Raw genomic sequence first — 23,700 nt, 5'->3', positions numbered from 1 at the left:
AGTACTGGATCAAATCAAAGAAATATTTTTGATGTTACAGCCATTCTATGTTTATCATTGAAAGCAACAAGACCATGTCTCGTTATCAATTCCACACCCCTCCCCTTCCCCGAACTTTTAAATTAGAGGGGTGTATTTGTGGAGGATAAAATCCTCTGAAGAGTAACCATAATTTTTTTGTTCTACACAAGAAAACCATAATTTTTGTTGTTGTCCTTTCCAATGCGATTTGAAATCCGTTGTTGGAAATCATCCTGGAAAATTTTGAGGAATAATTTCATCAAACACATCGCATGCATGCATTCACCAATACGTAATCAAAAGAGAAATATGAAAGTCACTAGGGCATATGAGCATATCTTACACACCTGGAAGTAATTCCACAGTGCAATTTTGGAATGACATCTGGCATGGCAATTGCACTTTAGCACAAGTGTGTCCCCAGCTTTATGATATTTGTTGGAATGAAAATGTATTGCTGACAGATGTCATTCATTCACAGGGGGGTGTGTTAAATTCTGCATAACCATTTTAGGAATCGACTTACAAGATTGGACATCTATACTACATGATATTAGTATAATGTCTTTCACACATTTGCAGGATAGAATAGCTTGGAGATGGGAAACAACCGGGGAATTTTTAGTTAGATCCCTTTATAAAATTTTAAATTTCAGGGGCAAATTAGGCATTCATCCCATGCTGTGGTGGTCCATTCCTATACCACACAAAATACAGATTTTTATGTGGTTAGCTAGCCAACACAGAATCCTCACAAAAGATGTTCTTCAAACCAAAGGTTGGCAAGGTTCCCCTTTGTGCATGTTCTGCCACCACCTAGAATCGACTGACCACTTATTCATCACATGCCCTGTCGCTAAACAAGTGTGGTTCTGGATGGGGCAGAGTCAATCCTTTTTTACACAATGGACCAGAATGGAAGATATTATCGAATTTTCATTTACTCTTTCACATTCGGATCAACAAGCCTTTCTTATGATTTTTAGTGCTATATGTTGGACGATTTGGAAACATAGAAATGAATTGTGTTTCCAAAATGCCCAACCTAAATCTAGTAGGAATATTATCTTTCTCACAATTTCTCTTGTGCATTATTGGCTAGGTAACAAAAAACTCAAGGAGCAGACTAAGGAACAAACACACAAATGGATGCCGGATGAGGAGGCACTGGCGGCGATTCCCCTTAGAGTGTGGCTGCCGGAAGATGACCAGCTGATCATGTATCAACATACAGATCAGTCAGAGGAGTCATCTGCAACATAGAGAGCATTCAGATTTACCAGTTTCTGATTTTTTGTGTTCTGAATACCCCAAAACATGGATGCATAAAGAGTAGTTCCTTGCAAAAATAGTAGCAAGCAGATCCATTAAGGGGGATATTATCTTAGTTATTATTACGCACATTTTGGCTTTTTGGTTAGTAGCAAAATCTTGTTTTTTGGATGTTAGTTCGGTTACTGTAGGTATCAGGGATACTAACGTAGGGGCTGAACTTTGATGGTTGTAATTTAACTTAGTTTCTTAATGAAGCTGGGCGCACGCCTTTTTTTCAAAAAAAACAGAGAAATATGAAAGATGCACAAGAAGCTAACAGAACAAACAATTAAGCACAAAAAAAATAAAAAAAAAGGGACATTATATTTTATGTTAAAACTATTATGAGATAAAACCATGAAATTACGGTATTAAAATCACTATTACAAGGAGTCTTTATATGACATAATTAAGCGAATAACACATTCTTTTACACTTTCTTACATTTTCAAATACTAACCTATAAAATTATCAAGTGTATTCGATAAATTAGAACAAGAGAATAAAAACCTTTGAAAAAACCTTCGGGAAGGCTTCAATTCAATTGGAAAGAAAAGAGAGCAACTCACGGTTTCAGCTTTTAATCGAAGTATAAAAACCTTTGAATAGACTTCCGCTCCAAACACCAATTAAATGGGCTTCTTCCCATTCATTTTGACTTTATCGTCAACGACAGCTACCCTTTGTATATTTTATTGGATGATTTCTTTATTTATCTTTTTAGGAAAAGCATAGGCATTTTTATTAGAGGATTTCAATACGGTGTGTCAGTACAAATTTCAGATGGACATGCCAATATATAGATTATACGTAGAGTTTTGAAAGAAACTTTCATGTGAAGAATATATAATAAATTGAAATATATATAGAATCAGAGACAGTGCAAGAGAGAGCACTGAGAGGCTTACATAGTCCATCATATTATTGTTAACAATTCCATATATATTGTTATTAATTTATAATTTACCCTTTTGGGAGCATCGTTCCTAATTAATTTTCAAGTGATCAAGAAATAAATACGCACATTACCAAATTAATCATCCACGGCTTACAAAAAAAAATGAAAAAAAATGAGAACATCCACTACAGCAGAAATACCCTTCTGCGACCGGCCAAATGGGTCGCAGATGGGTAAGGCGCCGGTCGCAGAAGGGGGGAGCCGGTCCCAGATGACTAAAATGGGTTGCAGATGACCCGGTCGCAGTTGCTCCGTCACAGATGATTGCCCTGCTGACGTCACCGGTCTCTGAAGGCTATGGAGCCGGTCGCAGATGACCCCTTCAGCGACCGATTATATTCGTCCCTGGTGCGACATGCTGACGTCACTAGAACCTATCAGAGACCAACTGAACGGTCGCAGAAGGTTCCCAGATGGGTCGCAAAAGCTTTTTTTTTTTTTTGGTTATTTTTTGTTGTTTTTTTTCCCAATTTGTACAAAATGTATCAAACAAATATAATATTAAATCCATTCTGTTCATATATTTTTCTCCTACCTCAATTGGTACGAAACATAATATTCACAAACATTTAACATCAAATATCATTCGATTCACAAGCAATTTAATTGGTATATACGTACCAAGCATTTAACATCAAATATCAAACAATTCACAAGCAATGTAATTGATACATACCAAAAATTTAATATCAAATATCAAATAATTCACAAGCAATTTAATTAATACGTACCAAACAATTCACAAAACAACATATACATGATACATCTAAATGGGTAAAGTTAAGAAAAAAAAATACTTGTGGACTTCTGAATTGCCTCTTCGTTTTGTCATTTGCCATGTGAGCCCTTGGTTTGGCTCCAAGCCGGGTTGTGATATTTCCAAACCATGCTTCTTTACCAATTTTATGTACCTGCCCATTTATTAATATTCAAAATGTGATGATAGATTAGTTATCTACTGGCTATTTGTACTAAATTCAACTTCCAGTGCACCTACTGGCAATTATTTTATGCTTACCGTCAGAAAAAAGTTAAGCTTGGAAATAGGGGTGTACAAAGATTGGGGTAATAGGTTTTGTCAAAAAACTTAAAACCCAACCCAATTATACTGAGTTGGAAACTTTTTCAAGTCAGCACACCCGTAAACCCACCCTACCTATCTAATTTTTAATATACATATTTTATAGGCTAAGATCACTACAATATATATCAAATGGATCGCGAGTAGATACGGATATCTCCAGCCGCACAAAGGTGAAGCGGAACTAATACTGCCATTAAAAATCTGATATGACACACTTAAATACAAGAGAGAAAATGAGAACCATACTTTTCAGCATTGAAGTGTTCTACCCCAAGATCTTCATCCCATATAAAAATGTACTCAAACGGGGCCACTATATCCGGGTGCAAGAATCTTTTCGCAAACCACCTGACATATATGGAAAGTAAAGTAATTAACAAATCAACGTTTTGTGAAAACCACACAAATAGCTTCTTTTTATTTCTCGTTTTTTTGTAAAAACTATAGTACTAACACTGCTGAAAATGATATTATGATAATTCGTTATATGCAATACCTCACTAGGGTCACCCCACAACCTGCGTAGATATAAATCTGATTCCTGTACCACTATACCAGGTGCAAGTTTCTCTGCCCCCCTTGGATTTGTCGGAACATATATCTGCATAGCAAACACATCAAAGTTTAGTTTCAGTTAGTATCAACACTAGCTTAAATGATGTAACTCATCGCTACGACATACAAAAGAACTTTTAGTATAAGGGTACCTGATTACAAGCAATTACTCCCTTAAAGATCGAGTTTTCTCCTCTCTTTCTTTCTTCCCAAGATTAACCTAACTTCTACAACTCCTAAAACCAATTAACCAATCAATTAATATACTTAGTTTATTTTAATCTCAGTACAACAAAGAGGAGAAAGGACAACAAAGAGGAGTTTTCAGATTCCAATGTAAGAACATTATCTTTCTCAGTAAAACAAATTTAGAAATGTTCTTGTAAAGAATTGGTGTCACTATTACTTGTTCAGGAGTTATCTATATTGGTCAGCAAGTATTTGAATTTGTAGTGAAAAAAATATGATTAGTAAAAAGTAGGTGTTATATCACATGAAGCTACAATTCTACTTCTTTTTCCACAAAATTGCCTTATGATAAAAATGTTAAAAGTTATAATATTTAATTTCAAAGTTGGATAATCCGAAACATTTACGAACAGAATGGCAACTCGTGGTACTTTCATGTAAAGCTTCTGTTATGTACTTCTCTTTTTTCCCTAGTATAATTTAATCATCATTTTGTGCAAAATTACTTTCATTGTGTCCAGGAGGAGCTGATAATGAATGAAATACCAGTAGAGGTTTTAAGTAGACCGCCTTCAGTGTACAAAGATAGGTTAATTAGAGAGCTAAAGAGGCCATTTGACAAGTGTGAGTATAGAGAGTTGATGTAGAAGGCAGCTTTCAGGAGTAAAAAGATTATAATAAAGGAGTTACGTACCGTGAAAAATGCCGTAGAGACAAAGTCAGCTGGTAAGGTCAGGGAAAGAGCCATAGAGACAGAAGATGCGAGCAATTCCTTCTTCAATTGGTACCCTGGTAAATCTTGTAGTTTTCAATTTAATTTTCTGAAATGTATACAACTATGCAATTTTAAAATTTTGGCTTGGTTCAATTTATGCTAAACCTCCACTGAGTTTATTGATTCACTCCAAATCCCCGAGCAAAGCAGATTACTGGGGTAATGTTTTAAACAAAAAAAAAAGATTCTTGTCAAAATTCAATGAAAGTATCTAATCAAATTTTCATTCTCTACATTTCAGGTTCACTAGAGTATGTTTGGTTGCTACTTGCTACTTAAAATTCAGGAGGATTAAATTTGCATATTCAGAGTTAGGATGGCTTAAACTGTTCTTGTTTGGTTGAAACTTGTTATATAAATCATGGCTTCATTTATTCTAGTTTTAAGTTGTCAAAATTTGCAAGACAGCCCTTACAATTTACAAAATTTGCAGAACAGCCCTCATAATTTGCATAATTTATAGAATAAATCCCTAATATTGCTATTAGTATACTAGTACACAAGCTAGAACTGGTACCGACTGGTACCAGTATCCAGAGATGTACAGAGAGCCTCAGCATACTGCTCAAGCACACCAGAATAGGAAACCACTACGGTACTGACTGGTACTAGTAAAGTTAAAAACCCTGACCTCACACCTCAGAAGTTGAATGGACTATGTAAGAAACAAAAATCTCTTGCCCAAGAGACCTGACAATATTAAATTTTAATATATAATCATATCTGGGTGAGCTGAAGCTAATCAATCAATTTCATGTTCACAATTTGTTGCCTGGAATCGAGCTAAGAAGGATGAAAGAAAGAAGAAAGAGGGGGGTGAATCGAACTTGAGGAGCAGCAATAGAGGTCAGGCTTTGAGGGGCGCACAGGCACAGGCTTAGAGGTCAGGCTTTGAGAGTTGAATCGGTGGCCTAGCGCGCGGAGAGGAGATGATCGGTGGTCGAACGGAGAGGGAAGAGAGGAGGCGATCGGTGGTCGAGCGGAGAGAAGGTGGCCGGTGGTCGAGCGGAGAGGCGTGCGTCGATGGTCGAACTGAGAGGAGGCGGCGCCAATCTTTCCATCTTTTTTATTTTTTTGTTTTTGTTTTTTTTTCGGAAAATCTATCACAAAACGCAGGAGAGGGGGTGCGTTTTTCAGGACCCTTATGGGACCGGGCCAAAATCGGTCCGAGAAGGTGAGGGCGCCGGTCCCAGAAGGATCTGGATCAAATCCGTCCCTGCTTTCTTTTTTTTTTAATATTTTTTGAGGATTTTCTGCGTCCGGCGACTGGACCAGTCCCAACTATCGGTCACAGATGATTCATTTTGCTGTAGTGATCAAATCAATTTCGATAGGAAGTTTTATTGCATGCTTTTATTTAGCTAGAACAGTACATGTATCAAACATAATATAATTAATCTTACTACGTAGGTAAACTCATGAATCCAATATTTCATCAAATTTATTTAATATAATATAGGCAAACGCATTGACGACTTGGCATGGTTCCTACTTGAAAAGCTATATATAGGTTATTAATCCTCAGGCATCAGACCATGTGATCTGAGCATCCCCCACATCAACTCCAGAGTACCCCAGTTTATTCCAAACAGCTTGAGACGTGTCAACGATGTTATTTCTACATGGTGGCTGGTACGAATGCTCAGAATCGCACCCGTGCACTGAGTCACACTCATCCACTACCTTTGCTAGAACTGATCTCCCGTTACCATTGATTCTTATCTTCTTACCGCATCGACTGCCTTTGTTGTACCAACCAGTCGATAGCGCGACTACCAGCTCCGAGTCAGGGTGGTATTTTCCATCACACGCTGATGGGCCGCCACCATCCCCGCCTTTAGCAAAACTGTTAAGCGTCATCCTGGCCCGTGTGCTGCTCGTGACTGGTGGTGAGCAGTAGTATTGGGGATAGGATTTGTTAGCCTTACAACACTCAGAGTCATTCTGAGTGTTGCAATTCGCAGTTGATGTACCTTTGAGGTATCCTTTCGGTTGGCATTCAGCAAGGAAGCGATATGGGTTTGCATGGAGAAGGTAGGGTTGTGTCAGGAGGAAGTATGTGTATGTGGCTAGTGCAAGCATAAAGCGATTAGACATCTTTCTGTTGCTAAGTTTGGGCTGGGATGCCTAATCTTGATCCTCTGCAGTGCTTTTATAGATGAGAAAGTCGTATGTCAGTTGCATTGGTGTTTAATTTTTTATTAATTAATTAACATTGAAAATGTAAGTATTGAATTAGTCAAGGTAACATTAATTAATCACTCTAACATTAATCAAACAGGGCTTACGGTGCGTTGTACTTATTACGTTGACTACTTTGTATAATGTATATATATATGTTATACATATATTGACTAGCTAGTTCAATTCTTATCTTTTCAATGTTACTTTGTACAAATTACAACTCACCGTAAGCCCTGATTAATTAATGTTAGGTGGACTAATTCAATTCTATAATTTCGAAACAACTGGGATATATATGGTGAATAGGATGAACGGTTCAGATCGGTTGTTTAAATTTCAAAATGGCTAAAATAGGCCATAACTCACCAACGCGAAATAAGCCATGACTCACCCAAGTCCATCTCTCTCTCTCTCTCTCTCTATATATATATATATAGAGAGAGAGAGAGAGAGAGAGTGTGGCTAATATCAAAACGTTTGTTCCAACCCTCAGGAACAAACGGTTCAGTTCTCCAATTTACAAAGTCCAAACGACCGATCCGAACCGTTAGATGCTTAATCCATATTGAAATGTGCTTGGAGACAAAATTTTACATTTTTTGGAATTTTTTTGCTATTTATTAAGATGGTTTGAAATCGCTGTTTTCCAGTGGTGCAGAATTTTAATAAAAACAACGATTTTCAAACCATCTTAATAAATAGCAAAAAAATTCCAAAAAATGTAAAATTTGATCTCCAAGCACATTTCAATATGGATTAAACATCTAACGGTTCGGATCGGTCGTTTGGACTTTGAAAATCGGAAAATGACTTGGTTGCACGGGAGGGTTTGGTGCAAACGTTTTGATATTAGCCCATCTCTCTCTCTATATATATATATATATATATATATATCTGAATTAACTTAATAACACAATATACATAACTATCAGTACTTGAATACATGCCGTTAACTACAAGTATTACTATTTAGAACATCGCATCGATTCAAGTATTACTCTTTAGAACATGGCATCGATTCAAAAAAAGATAACTTTGGATGAACAATCGTTGACTACAAGCCGTTAATCTCGGGCAACTTGCTATTTTCTATTCTCTTCTAATGACTATCAATAGATGCAACTGGGTATATCTTAAGATTCATTATTGCACCCATTGACAATACATTTAATCATGCCGCCATGAGAGAGATCCATGGGCAATCCTATTGCACTAGCAATGCACTTCATTCTTGGTATAACAATAGTGTAGTGAGTTATTTTTACCTAATTCAATTATTTATACTTTTTTTTTTGTCTCCACCTTATTGTAAAATTTGGGCCCATTCTATAGTAATTTTGGGCTCCGGCCCTGAGTGCTGTTATCAATTACTTGAACTTGTTTTTTTTTTTTTTTTTCCAAAAATATCCTACTGAACGTTCATACATGGTTGGTAGAAAAAAAAAAAATCTTTTATGATTAGAATCACGATTTTTTTTTTTTTCTGAAAAATCCCAAGGAGCATTCACACACGGCTGGTTATAAGAAAGCATGTAAAATTGTTGAAGCACATCATAATTGTTGAAGTCAGATTAAAATTAAGTTATATCTAGAACCAGCTGGTTGTTGGCGATGTGGCGGCTGAAATGTTTTGATGGTCTATTTAATTACGGACAACTTAATTGGATGATGCACGGTGTACCACAAGCCTTTAATCTCGGGCAACTGAATTGGTATTTTCTATTATTCTATAATTATTAGAAAATAGTTACAACTGGGTATATATTATGAATCATTATTGTGCCCATGGAGTATAAATTAATCACGCCACAAGAGAGATCCATGTGCAACCCTATCGCACTATGGACTTAAATCTCGGTATAACAATTAATGGTGTAATGAGTTATTAATTAATTAACCAGCAGTCATGATAGTTGTTGCACTTGCAGGAATTTTTTTTAGCATATTTTTAAAGTTTATAAATTAAAATTAAGCTATAAAAAATGCGATGTTTTGTATGTAATAACTAATTAAGGTTGAAGCTATAAATTCAGTTTAGAGTTTCAGCCGTAGGCATTGAATCTTTCTTAAATAATCAAGATGTATTTTTTTTGTTCTAATAAAATAATTTTGTTATGCGATCAACATGGATGATGGGATGTCTGGGCAACAATCTAAGGTTGTAATGGAGTTGTTGGAAGCATGGGCAAAGCGCAAGAAAGAGGAAGAGGAAGAGGAAGAGGGGGTGTGCTGTCGTAAGAGGAAGAGGAAGAGGGGGCAGAGGGTTTGGGGGTGGGGTTACTCTGTAAGTGACAGGGGGACGAGGGGGTGGACTGGAGAGGAATGTGAAAGGGGACCGGACCTGAATTTTTTATTAAATAGGGTTAATTCCCTTACCTCCTTACTCAATCGAATGGATCAAATGGTTTCAATTTTCGTGCTAGATGAATATCCAACGGATAAAATAATTCCAGAATATTATAGAGGTTCTAATTGATATGAATTGGGTGAGTTAATTGGATTTTAATTGAAATTGATTTCAAAATTCATTACGAACTATTCGAACTTTATTGTTCTAATTTATAATCCGATTAATTCAATATTAAATTATTTATAATCCGTTTTAATTATTCATTAATTCAATATTAAAATATATATATCCAATTAATTACATTAGCATGAGTGTTGAGTTTTTGAGTTTGAGACAGAAAATTATTTCTTTTCATTACTTGCTTCTGTTTCTGTTTCTGTTACAGTACAATCCTATTTATAATTAAAAGAAAAAATAGCTGTTGGAATAACAGCTGTAAATTCCAACGGTTGCCTATGCAAAAAATAGGTGTAATGCTACAGTAGCTTCATTTAATTCTAAACGGATCCAAAGCTTAACGGGTCTAACTTATTTCTTATTCTCAACACTCCCCCTCAAGTTAGGCGTGTAGATGTCGATCAATCCTAACTTGCTCAGATTTCCTTCAAATTGTTTCGGATCTAAACCCTTTGTGAAGATATCCGCTAATTGATCTTCACTTCTTACAAATGGAGTTTCAATTTCTTTTGATTGAATTTTTTCTCTAATGAAGTGACAATCCACTTCAATATGTTTCGTTCGTTCGTGAAACACCGGATTGGTTGCTATGTGTCGTGCCGCTTGGTTATCACAAAACATTTTTATTGGTTCTTGAATTTTAATTCCAACATCCGCAAGAAGTTGTTTGATCCAAGTTAACTCGCTTGCGGTGGATGCCATGGCTCGATATTCCGCCTCGGCGCTTGATCTTGCCACGACACTTTGTTTCTTGCTTTTCCATGTGACTAGATTTCCACCTACATATGTGCAAAAGCCGGTTGTTGATTTTCTATCAAAGCTTCCGGCCCAATCTGCATCGGAATAGCCACACACGTTATTAGAATTGTTATTTTTCATAAAAATTCCTTTTCCGGGTGTTCCTTTTAGATATTTTAAAATTCTATTTATTGATTCCAAATGAGGTGTTCTTGGAGCATGCATAAATTGACTAATTTGGCTTACGGAGAAAGATATATCCGGCCGAGTTACCGTTAGATATATTAATTTCCCAACTAGCCTTTGAAATTGATTTATATCATCTAATGGTTCACCTTCTTCGCTATTTAATTTATGTCTACCTTCTATTGGTGTTGAGGTCGGTTTACATCCTAATTTACCGGTTTCTTTTAACAATTCTAGAGTATATTTTCTTTGAGAAATAAATAGACTATTTTTTGAATGTGCTATTTCTATTCCTAGAAAGTATTTTAAATAACCAAGGTCTTTAATGTCAAATTTTTCTTTCAAGTGAAATTTTATCTTATTAATTTCTTTTTCGTTATTTCCGGTGATTATAATGTCATCAACATATACTAATATGATGGTAATACTAATTCCTTCAAATTTTATAAATAATGAATGATCGGCACTACTAATCTTAAAATTACAAAATTTTAAATAAGAGCTTAGTTTGCCATACCATGCCCTTGGAGATTGCTTCAATCCATAGATTGCTTTCTTCAACTTGCAAACTAATCCATGTTTTCTTTCATTTTCATAACCGGGTGGTAAATCCATATATACCTCTTCTTCAAGTGTTCCTTAAAGAAAGGCATTTTTGACATCCATTTGGTATAATTTCCAATTTTGGTTAACCGCAATAGATAAGAGTATTCTTACCGTATTCATTTTGGCCACGGGTGCAAACGTTTCGTGATAGTCTATACCATAGGTTTGAGTATACCCTTTCGCAACTAAGCGGGCCTTGTACCGTTCTATGGTACCATCGGAGTTATACTTGATTTTATATACCCATTTACAACCTACGGGTTTTTTGTCTCTTGGTAATTTTACAATAACCCAAGTTTCATTTTTTTCAAGAGCCTTTAATTCTTCTTTCATGGCTTTGGTCCATGTATAATTTTTTATGGCTTCCTCATAATTGTTTGGCTCTTGTTCTTTTGCAATTGAGGTCAAAAATGCTTTATGGTTGGAAGAGATATTATCATAAGTAATAAAATTTTGAATAGGATAATGTACCTTGTAGGTTATGAAATCTCTTAACCTTGTTGAAGGTTGTCTTGTTCGAATCGACCTTCTCAATGGTGTTTCTTCCATGTTTTGATCTCCATCGTTTGAAGAAATTTCTTCTATTTCTTCTTCATTTTCATTTCCATTTTCACTTTCGTTTGCTACCCCATTTTCATTTTCGTTTTCATTCTCATTTTCTATCGATCTTCCCTCGTCTCTTGATGGATTGTATGGGGGCAACATAATTCCCTTGAAGGATTCTCTAATATCTTCCTCATTAATTTTTTCTTTGTAATATGGCTCATTTTCAAAAAAGGTTACATCTCTAGAAATGTATAACCTTTTTTCTTTGGGATCATAGCATTTATATCCTTTTTTTTGTGATGAGTAACCCAAGAAAATAGCCTTAATTGATGTATAATCCAATTTATCATGTTTATTTTTGTGCACATAACATGTACAACCAAATATTTTTAGATGCTCAATATTAAGTTTTCGTTGGTAAAGAATTTCTAATGGGCTCTTGTAATCCAAATTAACACTTGGCAATCTATTTATTAAATATGTTGCGGTAAGAACGGCATCCGACCAATAAGTTTTTCGTATATTATTTTGAAACAAAAGTACACGAGTCATTTCAAGCAAGTGTCTATTTTTCCTTTCGGAGACACCGTTTTGTTGAGGTGTATAAATACATGTTGTTTGATGTAAAATTCCTTTTTCCTTAAATAAATTTGAGAAATTTTGATTTATAAATTCCGTTCCGTTATCGGATCTAAATGTTTTGATTTTTGCTTCATATTGATTTTCTATGAAGTTATAAAAGTCTAGGAATTTTGAGAATACTTCACTCTTGTTTTTTAATAAATATAACCAAGTTGTTTTAGAGAAATCATCAATAAAGATAACAAAATATTTGTATCCATTATAAGAATTAATTGGGGCGGGACCCCATACATCCGAATGAACCAAATCAAAAGCTTTTTCGCTTTTACAAATTGATAAATTAAACGGTAACCTAGTGTGTTTCCCTAGCGTACATGTCTCACAACTACTATTATCTAATTTTGAAAAATTAAAAAGACTCTTTAAAATCTTGTCGGAAGGATGCCCAATTCTTCTATGCCAAAGTATGCTTAATTCTTCATTTTTGGTTGTGTTGAGATTGAATTTTTCTTCATTTAGAAAGTAAAGCCCATTTTCTAGAAATCCTTCACCAATCATAATCTTGGTTATCCGATCCTGAAAAATCACATTTTTTGTCAAAAAAATGAGCTCACAATTTAACTCATTTGTGATTTTACTAATGGATAATAGATTTGATGAGCAATCTTTAATATACAAAACATTTTGGATTATTTTAGAGAAAATAGTTATTGAACCTTCTCCAAGAATTTCCATTTTATCACCATTTGCAACCGTAACAAATTGTTTAGATTTATATTTTTTAAATGAGGTTAATAAATTTATATTACCGGTCATATGGTCAGTTGCACCCGAATCTAATATCCATCTAGAGTTTTTTGGTGTAAAAGATAAATTAGAGACACAAATCATACCAGAAGTTTTTCTTGCATTTTCTTGTTTTTGATTTAGCAACACAGAGAGGGATTGAATGAGGTGCCGCATTGAATCAGAGGAAGCTGTCTCATTAAATTCATGTGGAGGTGCGGTGAAGGAAGGCCCAATTTCACTTTGGCCCATATTGAAGCCAGCGCTAATAGCGCTATTTGCTACAGCTCGATTCAAGCCGCTATTGTTGACTCGATTTATCATCCCATCGTTGGATCTGGTGAACGGCTCAGATTCACTTCGGCTTGTTAGGTCTCTCCCTTCCACTGCGTAGCCGCTCCTTTCTCCCTTTCGCCAATTTACCCCAGCACCTCTTTCTCCTCTACGATCTCCTCTTTTTTGCCACTTTGGCCGGAGATGAGGGTAGAGAAACCAACAAGCCTCTTTACGGTGACCCTCTCTCTTGCAGTGCTCACATTTTTCGACCCCATGATCTCCTCTTCCCTCTGGCCGAAAATTAGAGTTTGGTCTTGCCATGGCAACAAACCCTTTTGCCTCTGGATTTTCGAGATTTTGCGACCCCATTACCTCTCTTCTTGTTTCTTCTCCTTGTATCATGGAAGCCACTTCATCTGGAGATGGCAATTCGGCCATGAGAAGAATCTGTGACCTAACCGCTTCATAAGATGAATCAAGACACGAAAGGAACTGAAACACGTCATCTTGTTCTTCTCTTTTTTGGATTTCAGCAAGGTCAGTGGTAGGGGGTCTATAAACTCTAATTTCATCTTTTTTCTGTTGGAGAAATCCAAACAGATTCATGGCAGGTTGGCCTTGTTGTTGTTTTGCTTGTTGCATCTCTCTTTGGATTTGATAAATATGAGCATAATTTTTCTTGTGACCATATAATTTTTCGGCTCTTTGCCAAATTTCTAATGCCGTATCTTTGTAAGAAAGTAAGTCGGATACCTGTGGTTCCATTGTTGCTAGTAACCACGTGATTACCGTATGATCGCTTACTTTCCATCTTGCTAATGCCCTTTTTACTGATTCAGTTGGCGGATCGGACTGTTTGGGAGCCTTGCTCTCCGAGTCGATATGATCGCTCTTTTCGCGGCCGCTTAAGGCGAAGACAACTTGTCTTGCCCATACGTGATAATTTTTGCCATTTAACATCACCCCGGTGAGCTTTTCTTGGTTTTGCGACATTTCGACAACTGCTGGTACTGTCTTCTTTTTCTGTTTTTACAGCTGCTAGTGCTCTTGCGAATTTTTTGTCTTTGAGTTAAGATCTGAACTATTGCTCTGATACCATGTTGAGTTTTTGAGTTTGAGACAGAAAATTATTTCTTTTCATTACTTGCTTCTGTTTCTGTTACAGTACAATCCTATTTATAATTAAAAGAAAAAATAGCTGTTGGAATAACAGCTGTAAATTCCAACGGTTGCCTATGCAAAAAATAGGTGTAATGCTACAGTAACTTCATTTAATTCTAAACGGATCCAAAGCTTAACGGGTCTAACTTATTTCTTATTCTCAACAATGAGGTTGCAATGCATCTAGTAATTGAAAATGTTGAGTAGAGAGACATGTAACATTCTCGAAGTCTCTTTCATCAGACTTCCACTCAAATTCTAGTTTCTCGAGATGCTTTTTATTTTGCATATTAGCCTTTACAGCATCGAATGTACTCCCTACATTCTCAAGACTTGTAATGCACATTGAACCTCGAAGCTGATTCAAATTTTCTAGTTGGTGTAATTCATACCCACGTTTCTTCCTTACAACAAATACATCAAGGCATTGGAGGGATGTAAGCCTTCCAACACCAGAAATATGTGACATTGTCTCACTGTCTGTTTTAAAGTGCCGCAAGCTAATGAGTTCAGAAAAATGCTTGGGTAGGGATTCAAAACTTGGCAAGCCAAGTGTTTGGAGGTGGTAAAGTTTGCATATAGAATCAGGAAGCTTCTCATGAGGCCGACAGCCAGAAACAAACAGGTAACGGAGATGCTTTAAATTGCCAACAGAGTCAGGCAATTCACAATCATAGTCGGGATGTTGAATCACCCGCAATTTTTTCATTTCTTTAAATATCTCTTGCAATACTTTATTTGAGACAGAACCACCATCTGGTTCCACAAAAAAAGTGCGTATATTTTTCAGGAGGCATAATTGTTCTTTCATTTCGTTTATCATGCTTGAGGGCAAATAGATGTGGCGAATATTTTCACATCTAGGTAATATGGGTTTTATGTGGGAAGCAACTTCTCTGGAGTTAGTGGAGTCTATTCTGATAAAATCATCACCTTGAACTCGCTCTGCAAGATCATGAAGCAGGTCATGAAGTTGATAATAGATTATCTCACTTACTATAACCCGTTCCAGAAAAAATCTTGATACGAGCTCACGCAAGTAATTTTCACCAATATCTTCTAACCTTTCTTGATTAGCTGTGATAAAACCTTCTGCCATCCAGATATTAATCAAAACTTCTTTTTGGAAATAAGCTACAGATTGCAAAACAACGATGGAGATGCTGAGGCAGCTGCTGATAGCTCCAGATCCTTGCTTTCATGTCATCTCCCAACCAATCTTTTTCTGCTACTTTCTTCCAATGATCTAGATCAAGTTCTACCCTCAACTGCCGACCCACTAGCTTTGCCGCACCAGGATCTCCTTTTAGCTTAACAGCTATTTTTTTGCCTACTTTTTCGAATTCCTCTTTTCGCAAATGAGAATTGCTAGGCCAGGCATGGTGCATAAATAGTTCTGAAAATTGACCCTCCTCTAACTCCTTTAAAACATGGACCTCTACTTTCATAGCCAGTTGTGAGACATTGTTGGATTGGGTTGTAAGTAGAATTCTTGTCTCTGGTGAACAACTACTTAAGCAACCAATAAATTTATCCCATTGGTTATCAAAATCCTTAGTATCACTCCAAAAATCATCTAGCACAAGTAGAAGTTTCTTAGACCCTGACAGTCTCCTTAATTCTGTTGAAAGAGCTTCAAGTGGTGTAAAGGGATAATTATTACTAGGGCCTTCTTTTGCCTTTATGGTTTCTATCATGTTCTTAATAACATCAGTGGCCTTAAAGTTGCGAGGGACATAAACCCACAAACAAAGGTCAAAATGCTTCTTTCCATCCATATGTTTATAAACATGCTGGGCAAGTGCAGTTTTCCCAGCACCAGAACGGCCCGTAATAGCAATTATAGGTAAAGCTGGTCTAGTGCTTGGTCCAGGCTCAGAATTTTCTGGTTTTTGCGTGAGTAAGCTGACTATTTATTAAGCCACTTTGAAAATCGCTGATCCAACGGTGGCTTGCCAAACAGTAAAAATCAGAAGCTACCGTTGGATCAGCGATTTTCAAAGTGGCTTAATAAATAGTAAAAAAATTCCAAAAAATGTAAAATTTGGTCTCCAAGCAGATTTTAATATGGAGAACACATCTAACGGTTCGGATCGATTATTTGGACTTTAAAAATCGGAAAACCACTTGGTTGCACGAGAGGCGTGGTGCAATCGATTGTATATTAGCCTATCTCTCTCTCTCTATATATATATATATATGAAATAATACAATACAGTACGTGCGGAGGAATATGATTGAAAGAGCTTATCCAATAAGATTGAAGATTGATGTCAAAAAAATGAATATAATACGTCTCTAAATACGGTCAGAACATTTAGCTTACACTCTAACCAATTTGTAGGCGAAAAGTATTCATCTGATTTATCAATTTGTTGAATTTTCCCGTGTAATTAATTCAATTTTTTTATTTGGTAGCACATGGTGCAGTTCACAGATGGAGACACTACAACTGTCCATCATCATGCACACAAACAAAAGAGAATTGTCTTTTATAAAATTTTCTTTTCTCTTAATTCAATTCTAGATCCGATGATCGATGTTGTAGTTTTAGATCTGGAATGTTTTCTAAATATCTTTTGTAACAAACAAGGTTGTAAATAGCGAGTTTTAGACACTATATATAGTCATATGATGTCCAACAGTCATCAATTCAGCGTCTTGCATTCAATAATGACAATATATTTCAATATTTATATAAAATATTAGATATTCATAAATAAATAACAAAAATTGTTAACGTACCTCCGCTGCAACCAAGCAAACTCTGTGCGTAGAGTGGGAATACCATAGTAACTTCGGCCTAAGAAAATTGAGAACTCTCGGCCTGAGATGGCGCATGTCGTCTGCCTCTCGCCATACTAACTTAAAAATGAAAATTTCAATTTGAACCGAGTTTGTTATTTTAAAACCTGAATTTTGCTGATTGGATGCCGTAATATCAAGGTCCAGTAAATCTAAACCAAGTCTTGCATTACTAAAACATGAATTTTGGTGTTTTGAATGCTTATTATCAAGTTCCGGTAAATTTGAACCAAGTCTGGTATTTTTAAAGCCAATTTTTTGGTGTTTAATATTGAAGCTCGATAAATCTGAACCAAGTCTGATATTTTTATTACCTATATTTTGGTGTTTAGAAGGCTTAATTTCGTCTGTTAAATCTGAATTTAATCTTGTATTTCTATAATTTGAATATTAGTGATTGGAAGACTTAATATCAAGATCCGATAAATCTGAACCAAGCCTGATATTTTTAAAACCAATATTTTGGCAAATTATGATAATTTACACCATTTTAAACCATTTCTAACAATTTATACAATTTCTAACAATTGATAACAATTTCTAACAATTCTAATGATTTACAAAATTACTAAGTCCAAAATTATAGATTTATATCATTTCCAATCATATATAATATGAAATTAATTATAATAAAAAGATAAACAGAAAAATTAGATAGGGACTTACATGCAAAAGTTGCTTCAAGGAGATAATTTAGGAGAGAGAAAAAGATAAGTCTATGTCAGCGGTATTCCAGGGATAGGGGTATTTTTTGATTATTTAGAAAATTGAAGGAAGATTTGAAAATTCTTCCTTTTTTTTAAGATATGAAAAAAAATTGTGTTTATCTCCCTTGGTTCTCTCATATTGCTATTTGCCTCCTCTCTCCGTTCTATGCTTCTATTCGTCATCTCCCGCAAATTACCAGGATATCCAGGACTGGGCCCATGTGCAGTTTTAACCCCAAAAGAAAAGGATTATTTATCCAATAGGTACAATATGTAATTTCGGCCGTAGTTAATTATCTGTCTTTAGAGTGAGTTCCATTGCTCATTATTGGGCCCTGAATTGGGTTGGGCCTGTTTCTTTCTCCATTAAACAGTCAATAATTCCTATTTGGATCAAAGCGGCAGGAATTATTTCTTTGTATAATCAGGTTCCTTTATTGCAGAGGGGAAAGTGAAAGAAACATATTAATTATTTTGTTATTTAATAAGTGAAGACTCTTACCCGGTTAACAGCACTGTATATTTCTATATGATTATTCTTTCTCAGTGAACTTGTGTTCATCGTAGAAAAATGTTGTTGAGCATTTATTTTCCGTTCTTCTTTTTGTATTTTTTCGTGCAGGCTGTAACATTGTGTCATTTATTATTAAATTAGCATGATTTTTTGTAAATAAATTACTAAACTACGCTCATAATAACTCAATTGACTAATAAGTTTTTAACTAGTTTAAATAACAATTGGTGTGAAACAAAAAATTTGTTGTTTCATTATATATATATTTGGTATGACAAATACCAATTTTTGAGTGACTAATTTTTTAGGGAGCAAAATAGAAAAATGCTAGATAGGACCATTTATTCAATTATTTTGTATGACATAAAACCAATTATTAAATGTACCTACTACTGTTGTTGTGAAAACCAATTATCTTGTATGACTTATTTTGTATGACAATATAACTCAGCCATCGTTTTCATTCATTCATAGAAATAATAAACAATCACCATCTCTCCTCTGTTTTTCTTTCTACCTTTCTCTGTTTTTACTGTTTTTCACTTGATAAACCTTCACCAGCATGCCAATACCACTGCAAATATGCTGAGATGATGTGCCGGAGGAGCCAAGGCAGACATGAAGAGAGAGGGACACACATGAAACAGAGACGATCGTGGTAGACTCGATATCTGATTAGAAATGATAAATTTATTATGGGCCCTTATTTGAATAGTGAATTATTTCTGTTGGCATCAAATTATGTACTCCTTTCTTTGGTGATTGAAGAATGAATGATGCCCATCTCCATTATGCTATAAATCAAGCAAGGAAAGATAGTGAAAATACCAGTGCTTACTAGGACCCCTAAAACCAAACAAATTTTATCTACTCCTAAATATCAAAAGTACAATAGGACCCTTTAAAAAAAATAATCATTCCTTTAAAATGGTTCAATTAGGAAAACAACCTCATAAATCTTTATTAACAATGTGATTCATAAAAACAAAAATATAGGAAAAATTACAATGATAGTAAAGATCATATAAAACTCTTCTGCAGAATCTTTTGCAACCAGAAACAATATCAAAATTTATCAAACCATAATTATCCCATAAAAAAAATCAACAAGCTAGCAGTCTTATCATAGAAATGTCCACATAATTACACACCATATAAAATCCAAATCACATAAAAATACACACCATATAAAATGCACACCTTATAAAGTGACAAGTATGAACTCAAAACACATGAATAAGACCACCTCTTAAACATACAACACCCAAAAAAATACCATATAAAAATAAACATGACATATACACAATAATATCGTATCACCGGACTGAAATTATTGTACAATTTTTTTTTTATTTTTTTTTCTTTTCTCCTTTTTTTTTCCTTTTTTTATTTTCACTTTTTTTTATTTTTTTTTTTCTATAGTTTGCCAAGAAAAATTAAAGCATCAAACATGTTTAACAGGTACATAAAAAATATACAATCTCTCAGCAATAAATGTTCAGGAGAGTGAAGACTTAAAAAAGATGGATACAACTAATTTTTTCTAATTGATAATAAAAGGAGATACTTTTTTTGCTTTTCTTTTTGTTTGGTTTTTTGTTGTTGTTATTTTGGGTTTTCAGTTTTTTTGTTGTGGTTTTATTTTTTATTTTGTGGAATTGGAGGTGGAGGCACATGGACAGACAGCAAAGAAGAAATTGAAGAAAGTGAGTAAACAAGTCCAGCCTAAAATTGATTTCTCTTTTTCTGCAAGAGAAAAGAGTTGAGAGGAAAACATTAGCATCTTATAGAATTAGCAAAGTAGTAAAAAAGCATGGCTATCATATGAATAGTAGAAAAATTTGCAATGCCAGCATTAATTACTGACAAAAAATACATGTTTTCTTTCTCATGCTTTTACTTGTTACATGGACATGTCTGTTAAAAGAGACATTGAAATATGTAATCGGAAGAAGTCCAAAAATGAATAAAAAAAGTTTCAACAGTTCGTACTCTCAAATGCTAATAGTTGGAATAAAATATTTTTATTTAAATTAAGTAATTTCTGTTGGAAAAGATAATCTTTTGTACTTTTCTCTTGGAGAAAAATGTATCAGAATCTGTGACTGAAATCCATGGGAACAAAAATAAATTGAAGAATTGGTTTACTAAATAGAAGTTGCAAGTTCGAAAAAAAAAAAAAAAAGAGAATTAAAATAAAATGGCCTAGGAAGTATAAGAACGATATATCAACAAGCCAGAAATCAAATTAAACATGAAAATGGCAAAAGGAAAGAGGACAGGTACATTGATACTGTTCATTAGTGTAAACCATACCATTTTTTAACAAATTAAATGACTCAAACGGTATTGGTGGCCGGCCCCACTGCCTGACATCTTGATTTTACTGGGCATTTTTTCTTTCTACGGATCAATGTTTCGTACATCTGATTGTAAGAAAAGGTGGCCAGGTACATAAACGTTGGTACTATTCAAAATTTTGTCAATTATGCTCATTAATGGTTTTTTTATTAAAATATTCCAGGCAACGTTTAAACTCCTATCAAATTTTCAGTCATAAAGCTAAACAATAGTATTTAAGTGTTTTGGTGAACCAAAAGGATAGAGGGTCTAAATACATTTGTTTAGATCCCTGTATGACTGATCAAAATGATCTATCCATCTATCCATCAATAGAGAAAAGAAATAAATTTAAAAATAGAAGTGTTTTATCATGGGGTCTGAATATTAGGTTACCTTCGGTTGGAAAAATCACAGTTAGCGAGTCCTGCGAAAAAGCATTTCCCTTCGTTTTGCAAGAGAAACAGAGTTGAGAACAAAAAATTAGCTTCGTAAATTATGGCCATCAGATGGATAATATATAAAGAGTGAGTCTATGGTACTATGCATATCATGGGTTGTTACCGTACTACGGCTCTATATTCGAGTTTACAAATCCTAACGGTCGATCCGAACCGTTCATCTTGATATCATGTTGAACGGTTCTGATCGACAATTTAGACTTTGAATATGAAGAAAATGAAAATATAAAATATGAGGTATGATGAGGTATAAAAAAAATGAGGCATTGGAGCCCTCCTCATATATATATGAGGGATCCAATTACACTCTTTTTTGGTGACACCGGATTATATCCTATATTTACAAAGTTCAAATAGTCGATCCAAACCGTTCAACTTGATGGATATGTTAAAATATGCTTTCAGATCAAATTTTACATTTTTTTCAATTTTTTTACTATTTATTAAGATGGGTATAAAAATTCAACGGTCTGGATATAGCGATTATGTTAAATACTTAATCAATAGTAAAAAAAATTCTAAAAAATATAAAATTTTAACATATCCATTATGTTGAACGGTTTGGATCGACTATTTGAAATTTAAAAAATTTGAAAATGGAAAGTGTAATTCGGTGTCATACACCAAAAAAGGTGTAATTGGATCCCTCTATATATATATATATATATATTTGGTTGATTGCATCATTATGCAAATACCAATTTTTGAGTGACTAATTTTGTAGGGAGCAAAATAGAAAAATGCCAGATATGACCATTTATGCAATTATTTTGTATGGCACAAAACCAATTATAAAATGTAGCTACTACTGTTGTTGTGAAAACCAATTATCTTGTATGACTTATTTTGTATGACAAGATAACTCGGCCATCGTCTTCATTAATTCATGGAAATAATTAACAATCACCATCTCCCCTCTGTTTTCCTTTCTACCTTTCTCTGTTTTTACAGTTTTTCACTTGATAAACCTTCACCAGCATGCCAATACCACTGCAAATATGCTGAGATGATGTGCCGGAGGAGCCAAGGCAGCCATGAAGAGAGAGAGACACATGAAACAGAGACAATCGTGGTAGACTCGATATCTGATTAGAAATGAAAAATTTATTATGGGCCCTTATTTGAATAGTGAATTATTTCTGTTGGCATCAAATTATGTACTCCTTTCTTTGGTGAGTGAAGAATGAATAATGCCCGTCTCCATTATGCTATAAATCAAGCAAGGAAAAATAGTGAAAATACCTGTGCTTACTAGGACCCTTAAAACCAAACAAATTTTATCTACTCCTAAATATCAAAAGTACAATAGGACTTTTAAAAATAAAATAATCATTCCTTTAAAATGGTTCAGTTAGGAAAACAACCTCATAAATCTTTATTACAATGATAATAAAGATCATATAAAACTCTTCTGCAGAATCTTTTGCAACCAGAAACAATAACAAAATATATCAAATCAGAATTACCCCATAAAAAATTCAACAAGCACTCTTATCATAGAAATGTCCACGTAATTACACACCATATAAAATACACACCGTATAAAGTGAAAAGTACAAGCTCAAAACACATGAATAAGACCACCTCTTAAACATACAACACACAAAAAAGTACCATATAAAAATAAATAGGACAATATACACAATAACAACAATAACATTGCATCACCCGGACTTAAATTATTGTACAATCTTTTTTTCATATTTTTCTTTTCTCTTTTTTTTTCCTTTTTTTCCTTTTTCCGTTGTTTTTGTTTTTGTTTTTTGGTCTATAGTTTGTCAAGAACAATTAAAGCATCAAACAAGTTTAACATGTACATAAAAATTATACAATCTCTCAACAATAAATGTTCAGGAGAGTGAAGACTTAAAAAAGATGGATACAACTAATTTCTTCTAACAGATAATTAGAGGAGATTTTTTTTTTTTGCTTTTCTTTTTTTGGTTTTTTTGTTGTTATTTTGGTATTTCAGTTTGTTGTGGTTTTATTTTTAATTTTTTGGGGAATTGGAGGTGGAGGCAGTTGGAGATATGGAGTGATAGTAGAGAACAAATTGATGAATGTGAGCAAACAAGCCAGCCTAAAAACGATTCCCTTCTTCTGCAAGAGAAATAAAGTTGAGAAGAAAATATTAGCATTTTATACCAGAGCAGAAAAAAAATATGGCTATAAGATGAATTATAAAAAAATATTCCAATGTCAGGATTAATTACTAGCAAAAATACGTAAAGGTTTTCTTTCTCGTACACTCGTTATATGGACATGTCTGTTAAAATAGACATTTTGAAATATGTAAACGGAAGTTCAAAAATGAATAAAAAAAAGTTTTAATAGTTCTTATTCTGAAATGCAGATAGTTGGAATAAAAAAATTTTCTGTAAATTA

At 34.4% G+C, this 23,700-nt stretch overlaps 3 protein-coding genes and 1 long non-coding RNA gene across 4 annotated transcripts in view; all 4 read right to left on the bottom strand.

Moving 5' to 3' along the window:
- Window positions 1–3,116: 3,116 nt before the first annotated feature.
- On the bottom strand, window positions 3,117–3,757 carry LOC144544649 (uncharacterized). The gene is made up of 2 exons (XR_013508296.1): window positions 3,624–3,757; window positions 3,117–3,204 (listed from the first exon to the last, which is right to left on the bottom strand). It is a non-coding gene; the product is annotated as an uncharacterized LOC144544649 (long non-coding RNA).
- Window positions 3,758–6,219: 2,462 nt separating this feature from the next.
- Window positions 6,220–7,003, bottom strand: LOC144544561 (putative ripening-related protein 1). Its single transcript, XM_078293126.1, has one exon. It carries the CDS (start codon window positions 6,991–6,993, stop codon window positions 6,418–6,420), a length of 576 nt encoding a protein of 191 aa, XP_078149252.1. The 5' UTR covers window positions 6,994–7,003; the 3' UTR covers window positions 6,220–6,417.
- An 8,591-nt stretch (window positions 7,004–15,594) lies between these two features.
- LOC144571892 (putative disease resistance protein At3g14460) lies at window positions 15,595–16,266 on the bottom strand. The gene has a single exon (XM_078321310.1). It carries the CDS (start codon window positions 16,264–16,266, stop codon window positions 15,595–15,597), a length of 672 nt encoding a protein of 223 aa, XP_078177436.1.
- Window positions 16,267–23,313: 7,047 nt separating this feature from the next.
- LOC144562408 (putative disease resistance protein RGA3) overlaps window positions 23,314–23,700 on the bottom strand; it is a 71,202-nt gene continuing 70,815 nt past the window's right edge. Inside the window, exon 2 of the mRNA XM_078311637.1 lies at window positions 23,314–23,415. Within this exon, the coding sequence (XP_078167763.1) occupies window positions 23,396–23,415 (20 nt within the window). The 3' untranslated portion in view covers window positions 23,314–23,395. The remainder of the gene's footprint in view (window positions 23,416–23,700) is intronic.

The sequence above is a fragment of the Carex rostrata genome, chromosome 1, assembly GCF_964058835.1.
Source record: "Carex rostrata chromosome 1, lpCarRost1.2, whole genome shotgun sequence".
Taxonomy (NCBI): domain Eukaryota; kingdom Viridiplantae; phylum Streptophyta; class Magnoliopsida; order Poales; family Cyperaceae; genus Carex; species Carex rostrata.
This window is presented reverse-complemented; position numbering and strand designations above follow the sequence as displayed.